At 43.0% G+C, this 13,091-nt stretch overlaps 2 protein-coding genes across 2 annotated transcripts in view; both read right to left on the bottom strand.

Moving 5' to 3' along the window:
- The window catches only part of rasl10a (RAS-like, family 10, member A), a 52,143-nt gene extending 42,580 nt beyond the window's left edge, over positions 1-9,563 (bottom strand). The window contains exon 1 of the mRNA XM_010795101.1: positions 8,526-9,563. Coding sequence (XP_010793403.1) covers positions 8,526-8,741 — 216 coding nt within the window. The 5' untranslated portion in view covers positions 8,742-9,563. The remainder of the gene's footprint in view (positions 1-8,525) is intronic.
- Positions 9,564-11,871: 2,308 nt separating this feature from the next.
- The window catches only part of LOC104966019 (AP-1 complex subunit beta-1-like), a 373,094-nt gene continuing 371,874 nt past the window's right edge, over positions 11,872-13,091 (bottom strand). The window contains exon 11 of the mRNA XM_010795119.1: positions 11,872-13,091. The gene's annotated coding sequence lies outside the window, so the exon portion shown is untranslated.

Genomic DNA, 13,091 nt, shown 5'->3' with positions numbered 1-13,091 from the left:
CAGCAAAGCTGTGGTGGCGCGTCTCTGTCACTTCCTATAATTGTTTACACAATCCAAAATAACATGTACATAGTTTAAAGATTAGTATTTGTTATAGTTAAAAGATTTCAAAGAGGTCCCTCCTCCCTCTTCCTTAAACGATCCCCGAATGGTCCGCCGTTAATGCTCTTGCCCTCCCTCGTCTAAAACAGTCGGAGCGAATTTATCTCCTACGCGACTCGTACCACCCGTCAGTCGCAGTGTCTCCCTCTTCTGTAGGCCAGTAGATGGGGTGAAAACGAGCAGCTGGCTGCACTTATTATTCTTCCGGACTTTTGCCGTCTGACCCTTAATCTGGTACCCCGCCTTCAACTGAGCGACGTAACAGGGACTCCCGGTCTCTGGCTCCTTGCTACACCTGCTTAATACTACCACCGCGTCGGCATCCCTGCTTGCCCAAGCGAGGACTTCGGACCCTCCGTTCGTTGGACGTCTCTACTCCCGCGAAGCGACTTGTCCGACCGGACGTTTCCAAAGGAAGTGGTCTACCTCGAAGTGTTGGACCAATCTCGGCTGTCTCGAGCTCTCATCGACCTAAAATACAGACGGCGATGTCATGTTTTATTAAATTGGATAAACTTTAGCTTTAGTAATTTCCTGGGGGCGAAACTCCCCCAGGTGGCGTTGTCAGCAAACCGAGCATTTTATACGAGCACCACACCGCCACATATGGATGATATTTTGTACAGATATCCACGGGGCCCATTGACTGACATCGGTACATTTCTTTCCATGTCACAATGAGATAGAAATTTATAGTTTCGAGTGAAATATCATTCAAGTATTGTCTAGATCGCACTGGATTAACTTTAATATCATTGCTGATCCTCTGGATTTAAATTTACTGTCACAAAAACCCACTTTTGTCCAAAATTAACCCATTAAGCTCAACTTTACTCTCTCATTAGCAAATGTTAGCATGATAACACACTAAACTATGATGGTGAACAAAGTAAATATTGCATGTTAAACACATTTAGTAGTATATTGTATTTGATACGCCAAGATCATGTTATCATGCTAATGTTGCCCTATAGCTCAAAGCAATGCGGTCGCTATTTAGCCTCGTAGATCTAACAGCATACAATGTACAGACTAATACAAAACAATACCAGAGAGTGAATCCGACCAGCACATAGGATGTGTTTCTGTAATTATTCTGCACTTTGGCCTGTAAGTCATTGTTTGTCTGCATCTGCTGGTTAACCTCTGTCAGAAAAGAGCAGAGGGTAAGTTGTAGATGCATGGCTCTGTGGAGTCCCACAGCCTAGAATAAAGTCATAAAACAGTGTGACAGTAAGCACTGTGCCATGTCCCATTTACACATGTTCAAGGACAATGGCTTTACAGCTTGTAAAAGATAAGCTAACATGGAGCCTTCTGTCAGGAAAATAAAAACGAACCCATACTACTGTTTATCTCGTGTCGTTGGTTGCTTGGCTGAGCTTTGTGATGCAGAGCACACACGGCAGCATTGGTCGGATGGTGATGAGTAAACAAAGCGCATGGGACAAGTGGGTACAATGGAACCTGACAGGAGGAAAGTTGCTTCAATAGAAACACAGGGACCCATTCTCCTGTTCATGCTGTTCCTCTCAGGACTGTCTGCACCCCACCATTACTGTCACCTCCTCTAACAGCATGTAATAAATTCATAAGCATTTAAAAGAGGGGATGGAAATAACAGGAACTTCTGGGGGTGGGAAGAAAGGATCTGCTGTGAGAAAACAAACACAGCTCTGAGGAAACGTCAATCAGAAGAAAAAGCAGCAGTGGATAAAGGGGTGAGCAGACCGGGTCAACATCACCTCTGGTGTGCATGCACATGCGTGTGGTGCAGTGGGTTGTGCGTTGGTGTTGGGATCAGGGGGGTCACAGGTTCAAACCCCACTGCAGTCAGCATGTCGTTGTGTCCCTGGGCAACACAGTTCACCCCAAATTGCTCCTGTGGGGATTGCCCACAGTACTGAGTATGTAAGTCGCTTTGGATAAAAGAGTCTAAAAAGTGACATGTAATGTAATCATGTTATGTTCCATTCACTTCAACTTAATGTATACATGCAAACAGTGGATACTATTCTGCCTCTGTATTTATAAAGAGACGAGGCATGATGGTGACATCATTCCTCTGAAAGGAGAAGTTTGACCATATTGGGCAATACACACATTCACTTTGTTTAACAGGGTTTGATGAGAGATATTCAGTAATGATGTATCTGGAACCAGCAGCCAGTTAGCCTTTACCTTAATGAGTTTAGTTAAAACACGGGAAACAGCTAGTCTGGCTCTCTCCATATAAAAACAACATTTGCCCAACAGCAGAACATTTGTAAACAAGTAACCTTGTTTGCTAAATGTACACTCAATATGAAAGTGGAGCCATCAACTGGTTAGCTTAGCATAAAGACTGAAGTGAATGGGTAACCTTCCTTTAACTTTTAAGCAGGTATATTACCAGCAATTATCTATTCTAAGCAGGTTTGTTAAAACATTCGTTTTATTTGTATCGATGAACATTTTTAGCACAGAACTTTTGTTTTCCGCAAAAGATATTCCCATAAAAACATGTATGACCAATGAAAACTGTATTTATTTAGTTAATATGCTTCTATCTTGTTTGCTTAAAGCTCTGTTACTTGACGTTACTTCTTTGTTTGTTTTTTGTCAGATGCCCCTGCGCCTCAGAGATTACAGAGATGATTCTTTGCAGCTCTGTGTGTTGCTTTGTGCAGCTTTAAAAAATCAACGTGCTGATTCTAATTAGCACCAAGCTGCTAAAATAAACCTAATTTGTGGCGGTGTTGAAAGAGCATGGTACTGTAGTCATTTATCCATATGGTGCTTTTCATTATTTGTTTATCTCCTGCAACAGATTGAACAATTTGAAATAGGAATGAGACATCTAATTGAATTGCTCTTAATGTTGAAGAAAAATGTGCTCTTCAAATCTACAGGCTGTCAAGGCAGTCTGTACACAAAAGATGAAGTGATCATTTCTGACAAGGGAAGCTCAGAGAACAGACGATGATCAGCTTTAACATCTAATGTGGATGAAGCCATCACATCTGTGTCAGCGAGGAATTATTTAACTCTATTTGAAATGCACGGGGGCGTTTTCTGGGTGTATGTGTGTGTGTGAGGAAGAAACAGCATCACACATCAGTAAGAAGAAAATGAGGCCGAGCACGCATGGACACAAACATTTGGCACAGGGATGATTGCAATCAAAAGGAAAAGAGAAGACAGAGGAAGTACATGGGACACGTTGATGTGAAACTGGTATAAATGTGATTATTATCTGCGTCCCTCTCCAGGTTGAATCAGTTGTCAGAAAGACTGTATTTTATATTATTTCTGGGTGTCCAATACAATTTTAAGTAATTTCACTCTCCTTTAAAGAAAATATTTGCCAAACAAACCTGACATGAAAAGCATATCATCACAGCTCACCCTCTTCTGATAATTTAAGCAATTGAATGTGAGATGCGCGCATGTGCTTCAGTTGCAGCCTCACATCCCTGTGAAGCTAAAAATAGCTGCATGTGTTCTCATCTCATATCTCTTTGTCATCCAAGTCCTGTTTTTTTTAAATATGGAGGAGGGGCTAAAAACAGAAACACTGCTTCACCAAAGCAAGACAAGAGACCACAGAAAGGTAATAATAGCTGCCTAGGAGGACAGGAGAGTGCAGCAGAACACATCTGATGAACTGAACTCAAATGAATTTCAAATGCATGTGTGGGCATGTTTGTTTGTGTGTGTGCTTGCAGGATTTGAGAGTGCCTGTGGGAGCGTGAATGTGAGTGTGGTGGCACTGTCTGTTTCCTCCAGTCGGGCTCCTTCACGCGCCGCACACAGAAAGAGCATCTCACCCTTCGTTCCTCAAGAGCGTTAAACAGAACATGTTTCCCTGACAACCGTAAGCTGTGGTCAGTTTTCAGAAGGCAAAGCTGTCACGTCTCCTGTCATTAGGTGAGGCAGCTTAGCGGTAATGAGAAGTTGTGATGGATCGATACTCAGGAGCACAGTGGGAAGGTCGGTGTAACCTTTTTGGGGGAAGGGTGCTGAGCAATTAAAGCGGTGTCACACACAGGCCACCCGAGCAGATTTGCAATTCAAATGTGTTACATCTCCCGGGGATAAAACTCCCATTACTCAATGGTGACCTATGCAAATCCGCCATTAAAATGTTCAGATCTTATTGGTGTTTGATTAATGCACTTTGTTGGAGATGATATGGGGAGGATGAGCTGTTTCGGATTTCTTCCAAGCACACAGTAACACAAAATACATTTTACTTGTATATAATGAGTGATTGCGTTTGGGTTATCTTATGACCATGAATTGTTGATTTTAAATCCAGAGCTAAAACAGATTTACACAAGTTGATAAAAGCAGAGATCAACCTTTTTGCAAATACAATTATGGGCCTTAATTATTCCTTTAGTCAAGCTTGCATATTGAGCTGTCAATTGTTAAGAACTAATTGAAATGGTTCTATTCTAATCTAATTTGTTTTCATTTTAATTTTCTAAGACCACAAAAGCTTTCAACTCCTTTTAGAAAAAAACTGACCCAACAGGCTTCATAGACACAGGTGGGGTAGGTCATTTTGGAGAAACCATGCTCGAGTGCGCTAGAATTTGAAAATACACAACCGGAAAAAATCTGCCACTTCCTTACAGAGCCCCTCCTCCAACACACACGACCGCGCACATGACCAATGAGGGCACGAGATAAGTTTGTGCACAGATGGAAGGCTGACAGGCAGGTAGGCCATCCAGTTACTTTAGCCAGGCCGACTCAGATGATTGGTCGTACTTTTTATAGTACTACGGCTTCCACAGATTACGTTTTTATGGATTTTTTGTCAAAGCACTTAAGATATTCATTGCTATCGGGATGTTAAGAGCATTCCATGGAATATAACAAAAAGTGTATCTCGAGCCGGTTTCTCAAACTTACCCCACCTTTAAATGTTGCCTGCCTGTACAGAGTCAAAAATACACCATGTATAAAAAGCAATAATTTGCTTCAGAGAAATTTTCCAGAAAGAGCAGGAAAGGGAGCGGGAGCATTGTGTGTGTGGGAGGAAGTCATGGAGATACATTATGGCTAGAACTAAACAAGAGAACAAGAAGAATCTTTGCTGAATCCGCTGTCAAGCTTAAATCCATCTGTCGTTGCAGCCTATTGACACAGTGTGACAGATGCTCTTTAAACGCAATGCTATCAGCAACAGGCAGACATACTGCAAAGCAAACAGATCATTACAACATGAGAGCCTGACAGTGAGCTAATAGAAATCTTGCCCGTCTCAAGCATCGGAAAGGATCAAAATGGCTGTCTGCGTGGTTAAAGTGGGGTCAGAAGTAGCCTGCCAGAACATCACTACTCTTCCATCAAATATAATCTGAAGGGATGAGAAACTGCCATGCTGCATACAGTATGCATGGAGGCGTACTGACTCACTCCATTCTGCAGCTTATTCGTTATTGCTCAAGAGGACATTATAAAACCTAATTTGGTAACCCTTACTACGACAGTGTCCATTAAACTCTGTGCAACCTTCCTAATTGACTGCAGCAAATTCCTAATGTCTCCTATGTTGCTCTTTTATTCCCAGCAGAGTTCCAGCTGGGGACTGCTTTCATTCAATCTGCTGTGTGCTGCGAGTACATTACATGTTACTTGTTAGACACTTTTATCCAAAGCGACTAACATACTCAATACTGTGGCCAATCCACACAGGAGCAATTTGGGGTGAAGTGTCTTGCCCAGGGACACGACGACATTTGCAGTGGGGTTTGAACACGCCTCCCTAGTACATTTGTATTTGACTTTCTTTCTGCTGTCCGTTGCCTGTGACACAGGTTACGTTGCCCTGTCCACCGGGTAAATACAGAGCTGGGCTGGGAGTAAAAAAGGAAATAAAAGTGACATGTCTCATCGCTGCTCCGGCTGTGAATAGAGGACGACAGAAAACCAAGCGAGAGAGCGGCTTCAGAACGAGCAGGATAAACCTGTCTGAGACTTGTTGTGGCCGCCGCACTCAGCTAATGGTTTTCTCTGCGTTCACAGTGTACTTACACAGAGGGTCTGCTCGCAACAGTACACTTTGAAATGAGCATGAAATGTTCACACAACATGATGTCGAATGATGACTCAAACTTTGGGACTCGCACTCCCACACGTTAACTCATAAGACTCATCTTGCTCATTCCTGCTATATGCTCCCCAACCAGCTGGGTCCCTGGTGGTGTTTAAGCACCACTTAACATAAGTAAGAAAAAAATCAATCGGAAAGTCTTAACAGAGGGTCTCTGCGGGCAGGACACAATGAAGCACCCTGCAGACCTTTTAAACCTCACAAACAACAAAACATCACATCTGGTAGAATGGCTACATGTAACTCAGCCAGATGTTTCCTACGTTTGCATCAGGCTTTTCTGAGCGTGCAGAAAATCAACACTCGAGGAGGCATCTGATTTAAGCTGTTGGTTTCTTTGGCCCGATCTCATTTTCTCAGTGGCACTTGGTCTGTGTAGATAACAGCAGCTGTTCTTGGGGGAGCTTTGTGTGACTCAGACGGGAGAAAGGCAGCAGCAGTCAGGTGTGATGACCTTGGAGAGGTCTCTATCTCGACAGCCTCAAAGCCTGAACAGAGGCTGAAATGGACAGGAGTCGACACACACCTCCAGTGAATAGAGGCTTGGAGTGGCCACGTTGTTTCATTGCCAAAGCACAGAGACACACACACCAAATCCATACTCCTTTGTACCTGTGTGGCTGGAGAGAAATAACTTAAAGGACAGGATCAGATCTTTTTCAATCCCTCTTAACCCTCCTGTTGTGTTCAGCTCAAACCTGACCGATTTCTCCTCAATCATAAATATTGTGTTTTACATTTGATTGGCCTTATGATATCCTCCACATTAGGCATTTTAACATATACAATTACTGATCACCACTTTCATTGTGTTCATCCATCAGATACACACACCCACAAATCAAATTTAATTTTAGAATACGTTTTCAGTGTCTATTCAATGCAGTTATTCATGAGTCATCTGAGAGGTTGTTTGCAGGGTGTTAAATAAAAATGTGTGATGATTAATGTTTTTTGTGTTAATGTAAGAGCAGTTAAAACCGCAGTCCGGAAACACAAGGGTAAGGGGGGGAGAAACAACACAACAGGTGGGTTAAACAACACTCTTGCATGTACTGAAAGTGTTCCTCCTTCACACATTGGCTGTGAAGACATCCTTACATTATTTCAAAGTAAGTGATGATGAGTTCAGCGAATACGAGGGTTTAGCAGTCACTTAATCAAATCAATCTTGAGACGTAACGGCTTCATTAATGGCTAATTCCCACTTTTAGTTCCCACAGTGCTGAGCTGAAGTGCAGGAACATTTGCAACTAAACGTATTGTAACTTTAGAAGATAGCCACTTAGTAAAACAAAGCACACTTTTGTGGCTCATCTTTGCTTTGGCAACTTTAAAATAAATATTTGCGCAGAGTGAGGACACTGATTTCCCCCCCCCCCTATCATTTACGTTGGAAGTGCTTTAGGAGGGTATGTTTTAAAGGGCAATATGGACAAGAGAAACGATTACAGTGTCCAATAATGCTTTTAAGATAAGATAAGATACATGTTAATGTCATCCATCTGTGAACAGTGCTGTACAAATGAAGGACACGGCGTTCCTCATGGACACAGGTGCAAAACAAAGCATGAATGATGCAACACTCAGTGGGAGCAAAGCAAACATTACATTTTGATTGGAAATTGTATTAAACTTACTTTTCTTAAATGCAAATTGTATGACTATGTTGTGAAGAAAAGTGAACCTATACACAATCAATATTTCCAGAGTTTAAGATAATTCCTAATGTCTTCAATCCAGAAAAAGCTTAGAAGAGAATACAAACTGTTGGAGCAACACCACATATGATACTGCAAATCAGATGTGCCTCCAACTAATGAAGTGTGGCATATGACCATGAATAAAAGGCCAGTCTGTTCTATTTCTACACGGGGAGTTGGACCAGGTGCTGTGGGGATGCCTGCAGCAGAATCCTGCTATCAATGTCTGACCATATGGGACACATTTAACCCAAACACCAGCAGAACCAGTACACTGCGGCCAACTCGTCTCTGAAACTGTCATGATTAATAAACAAAAGCAGCTGCCATTGCTTCTTAATGAAAGGGGGGTTGAGTTTAAAGCGTCAAAGTGAAGATCACAAAGGGTTTAAATCGACTGACTTAAACCCTGACTAGGTCTCCATAGCAACTAGACTAGGGACACCAGATAGTGATAGAGGAATAAATAAAATAGGTGTTATTGTATTTTGAAGACCATAGGCTGTGAACAGAATTAAGTATAGATGTAAGAGATTCAGGCAATGTGAGGGTGGATGAATCACCACCTTGAATAAAGTTCAACCTATAAGTCCTCAGACAGAGGCTGTGTGTACCTGACTGGAGCTGGATGGAAAGGAGGAGATTGGCGGGACGTCCAGGATCTTTAGCTCATACATGTTCCCGTTGAGGATGACGGAGGGTCTGTACACATATCTGGTCCTGGTCGGCGTGTACACCTCCGAGAAATCGTTATAGATGAACTGGCGGATTATAGAAGTTTTCCCCACTCCGGGAGCACCGATGACTGCGATACTCAGCGTCTCCACCATTCCTGGAGCTCGGGTTCAGCACCATGGACAGCGACGACAACAACACAGATGTGACAGTCCAGAAACGCAGCTGGCCGCCGCTGTTTGGGATGCTGCTCCGATGGAATTCAATCCACCTTCTACTCACCCTTTCCCTTCACCCAGCAGCCTCTGAATCACCTCAGCTGGGTTCAACTGGGTGCAGTTAAACGAAGCGGCGGCTGCATAAAAACACCCACCCTGTCGAGAAAGCGAGAAACTTTATCTCCAGGCTGAGGGAGGAGGGAAAAAAAGACCCTTGCAGCTTGGAGGTTGTCAAAAATAAAGCTTAACCACGAAGATGCAGATGGAGGGGGTTTTCAATGCTTCTGCAATCCAACACAGAAACTCTTGTGGACATCTCCAGACGACCTCCTCCCCCGAGAGGAAGCGAAAAAAGTCCGTTGTTGTTGTCCTCGAATGGACATAATCTCACCCAGGCTAGACTGTGACCTTGTCCAGACGCACAGGAGCCCTCAGTGTCTTCATTGATTATCTCCTCTGCACCTCTTACTAATTTCCTCCGATGCAGCACCGCCGCGCTCCTCCATCACACAGCCGCCAGCCTTTTAAATGAGCTTCCCAATCCCACGTGCTCGGAAATTGCACACAAACCCCATAATCTTCTTGTTTTGTCGATGAAAGAAAGATAGATTCACATCTGCGTGATTCAAAAGACAAGATGCAGTCCACACAGCCTGCAGACGTGCGTTTTCTGTAAAGGCATCTGGAGCCTATTAACGAGCACTGTGCGTGTGTGTGTGTGTGTGTGTAGTGAGAGAGTGTGTCTGCTGTTGGAGAGACATGCGCTGGTGAAGACTGCTCTATCTTTCTCTCCCCCTCTCATCACTCGCTATATCCCTGCATCGCTCATCCAATAGGGTTATATCGTGCGCAAGGCGTGTGAGAGCCTTGAGCTCCAATACGCCAACAAATAAATAGCACAGGAAAAGGCCAAACTCCATACATCATATGAGGGTCATTCATGAGCGGCGTGAGACTGGACATCATTTTCTCTGAGGCGCTCGACTTATTATTGGACAGGGTCTTCGGGCAGGCCAGGGTCGGCGTGTCCCATCAATCACTGCGGGGTGACAGCGAGCACATCACGGGCGCAAATCACAATAGCAAGTCGGGGGAATAAACATTACGAAGTTTATGGGCCCTGAGAATATCGGGAGATGAGCTTGTAACCTCTGCTGATGGTTTTTGAATGCAGCACTTCATTAAAGCACCGTTTATTGGGAGGTGGTAGTCCAGTTTGGTGCTTATCAAGGCAGGATATTCAATAAGGCAGGTATAGGCATTTGCCCTGCAGGGGCCCCAAAGCCTACAGACTCATGCCTCGGCGTAAGGCGTGTTTTTCTACTTGTTCCTTCTTGCGGGTGTTTTAGCTTCACTGTGCAGATCTGGAAAGGTGAATTTCAAATGAACCAACTGGAACATTTAAGTTTCTCTGTGCTCATAACATTCTTAGATTTTGAGGAAAAGGCCTAACATTGTTTGAATGAAACCATGTCCGTGGGCAAAACTAAATCGTTACGGCTTCATTATTTCCAATGATATTATACATATCTTTGACTAAATTAAGACAAATCAAACACAAGGGCAGGTATTTATAGACCTGGTGTTGATTGTTTCTGTTTAAATGTAATGTCCTTGAATCCCTTTTTGCTATAATTAATCAAGTCTAAAGGAGTAAGACAAATGTAAACAGACTTTGACGTGATTGTAATCCTCTTCAATGGACTCTCCTTCCTGGTGAATTAAAGATCTGTCAAAAACAGAGATCAAGAGCCCTGCTGCAGGAGGATAAACACCAGCCAAACGTTTCAAGGATTAGCAAATGACTCATCGACTATTAATACAGCCATTTGGTAAATGTATAAACCCTTTGCAAAGGCTGCCTTAAAACTCGAGGGCCAAAAATGAAATATGTTTTAAAAGCAGTCTCAAGAAGGCCTGTTTGCATTAGAGCTGCATGGAAAACAACAAGTGTCACAGTAAGAACATGCCATTGTTTATTACGTTATGTTTTAAGTCCCTTGCTGCAGGAGCAAAACACACCTGTAAAACGTATTAATCAAATAATTGAATATAAAACTGAGGAGTAACTCTGCTGTTTATTGAATAGCCTACTGTTACTGTTGATTCCTATAGGGTTAGTATAGGGGGTAGGGTTATATATATTCATTCCTGTTCTAACCCTATCCTATAGATTAGACTCCCTTTACGCTAAATAATAAAAACCAAAGTATTTAGCAGTTGTGTTGTAAAGAAATAAAAAAAAATTAGGAAAATATAATTATATATCACTTTCTGTGTATTAACTTTTACAAGTATTTAAGTCAATCTTTTTTTATAATAAGGTCTGAGCCTTCTTTCGAAATTTCATTGCAGTGTCGCCCCCTGTTGGAAAGCATTAGTCACATGGGGTGAATATTATCGATCATTATTCACTTGTAGAAGAGTGTGTTGGAAGCAGCGCTGACTGCTCTCTGGGCGGTGAGGACGGTGCATCTTTCAAATCGAGCTGACCTTTATTATCCACAGAGGAACAGATCGGAGACGGGAGCTTTGTGTTCAGAGCAGGCGATGCAGTTGAACTCCTGGTTAAGCTTTCTCAAGTATTTCGGACATTAAAAACCCTGTCACCCCTTCAGAGGAGCTGCTCCACCTTAAGGTGCGGCACGCTGTGGATACACATCAGACTTACCTTAGAGCTGAAGGTTGAACTACACTGACATTTTTATGCAAAGCTGTGAAGGCTGCAAAGCTGCAGGTCTGTCAGAGTAGAGCTGAGAACACGAGAGGAGACGTGAGCGACTCCAAAGGTCATCAGCGACTCTAAAGTACGGACTGTGAAAACACTTCCCGGGGCTTTGGGGAAGTGATGTTTACCCAGCAAATAAACTGACATAACATTTGGCCTCATGTGACACTGGGAGTGGTGAGACACATTTATAATCAATCAGTGGTTATGTTCAAAACAATATCTTACATATACATACATACTGTTTTGTTCAACTTAATTATTGTGAGATCAGCTTTATTTCTTTATTCCGAGCACTGCATTGCGTTCATTCATAATGTAAGACACTGAACTCTTAAGTGAATTTATCAAGGCTTTTAATATTTCTTATGATGTACACACAATGAACAAAATCATTTCAATCAAAAACCTCTGATTATACATTTGATTTTTTTTCTTTCTTTTTTTTTTTTTTTTTTACAGCATTTTATAGGAATCAGCCGCCACCACACACAGACACACACGTGGTGAGGCGTTAGCGTGGGCGCATACATCGTGTAGAGTCGATAAAAAGGACCTGGATGTAATGACCCGGATAGAAGGGGGAACAATGAACCGGTTCGAGTCTGCAGGTAGAACAAGGGACACTGGATGTACGCAGTGTGCTACCTACACTCACACTTATTACTCAAACCATGGCATCATACGCTTAGAGTTCTCTCACCTGAACCTTCATCTCAGGTGGCCAGAGTACTGAGAGGCTGCGATGAGAGGGCTGAGAGAGCCAAGTGGCAGAGAGTGTTTGTCTTACGCAGGGGGGGGGGGGGGCAGCAAATACAAACACCCTCTCCCAGTTTGCCACATGAACACTAACAAGACTACAAAACGCAAATCAAAGCATGGAATGACTAAGTGAGAGAGCAAACAATGGACGACGGCTGCCAGTCTATCAAACAGCGTTGCTCACATTCTGCTCTCAGACAGCAGAGGATCCGAACCCGCTGCTAAACACTAAAGAAAACCGACAAAAGATTGACGAAGACAAAAAAACTATAATGTAGTTTGGAAGCTTCTATGAGTCTCTTCTAAGAGCCAGACAGCCACTTCACACAGAGCAGACGAGTTAAAGCCTTTTTACTGCGGCAATTTAAATCTTAAATAAATATGCCGACAGAGATATTTCAACGGGTGATCGCATAAGCTATAAATAGTCTCCAATTTGCAGAAAAGTGGGGCTAGATAATTATTTATGCAGAGAAAACTCTCACAGGACTGCAGCCCCAAAAGAAGACAGGTCATCGCTGAGTGCAGGACCAGCTCCAAGTGAAAGAAACTGTATCGTGAGGAAATGTCCTGAAACTATTTTATAGAAAACACACTCGAGAGAGAGAGGGACATGATGAGTCCAGCTAGACAGAGAAGAAGAGGGTTTTCTGCAGGCGGAGGAAAGAAAAACAAGCGGTGACGGGTGGGACCGGGACAAAGAAAAATGATTAACCAGAAGAATTTGCCAACACAGCAGGAAGTGGCTCCTGCACTGCGAGAGGTTGTAACATGGTCTGCGGGTCAGCTGTGTGGGG

Source organism: Notothenia coriiceps, unplaced genomic scaffold, assembly GCF_000735185.1.
Source record: "Notothenia coriiceps isolate Sejong01 unplaced genomic scaffold, NC01 NC01_scaffold00037246, whole genome shotgun sequence".
In the NCBI taxonomy this organism is placed as follows: Eukaryota; Metazoa; Chordata; class Actinopteri; order Perciformes; family Nototheniidae; genus Notothenia; species Notothenia coriiceps.
Note: the sequence above shows the minus strand (reverse complement) of the source record. Positions and strands in the feature narration are given on the sequence as shown.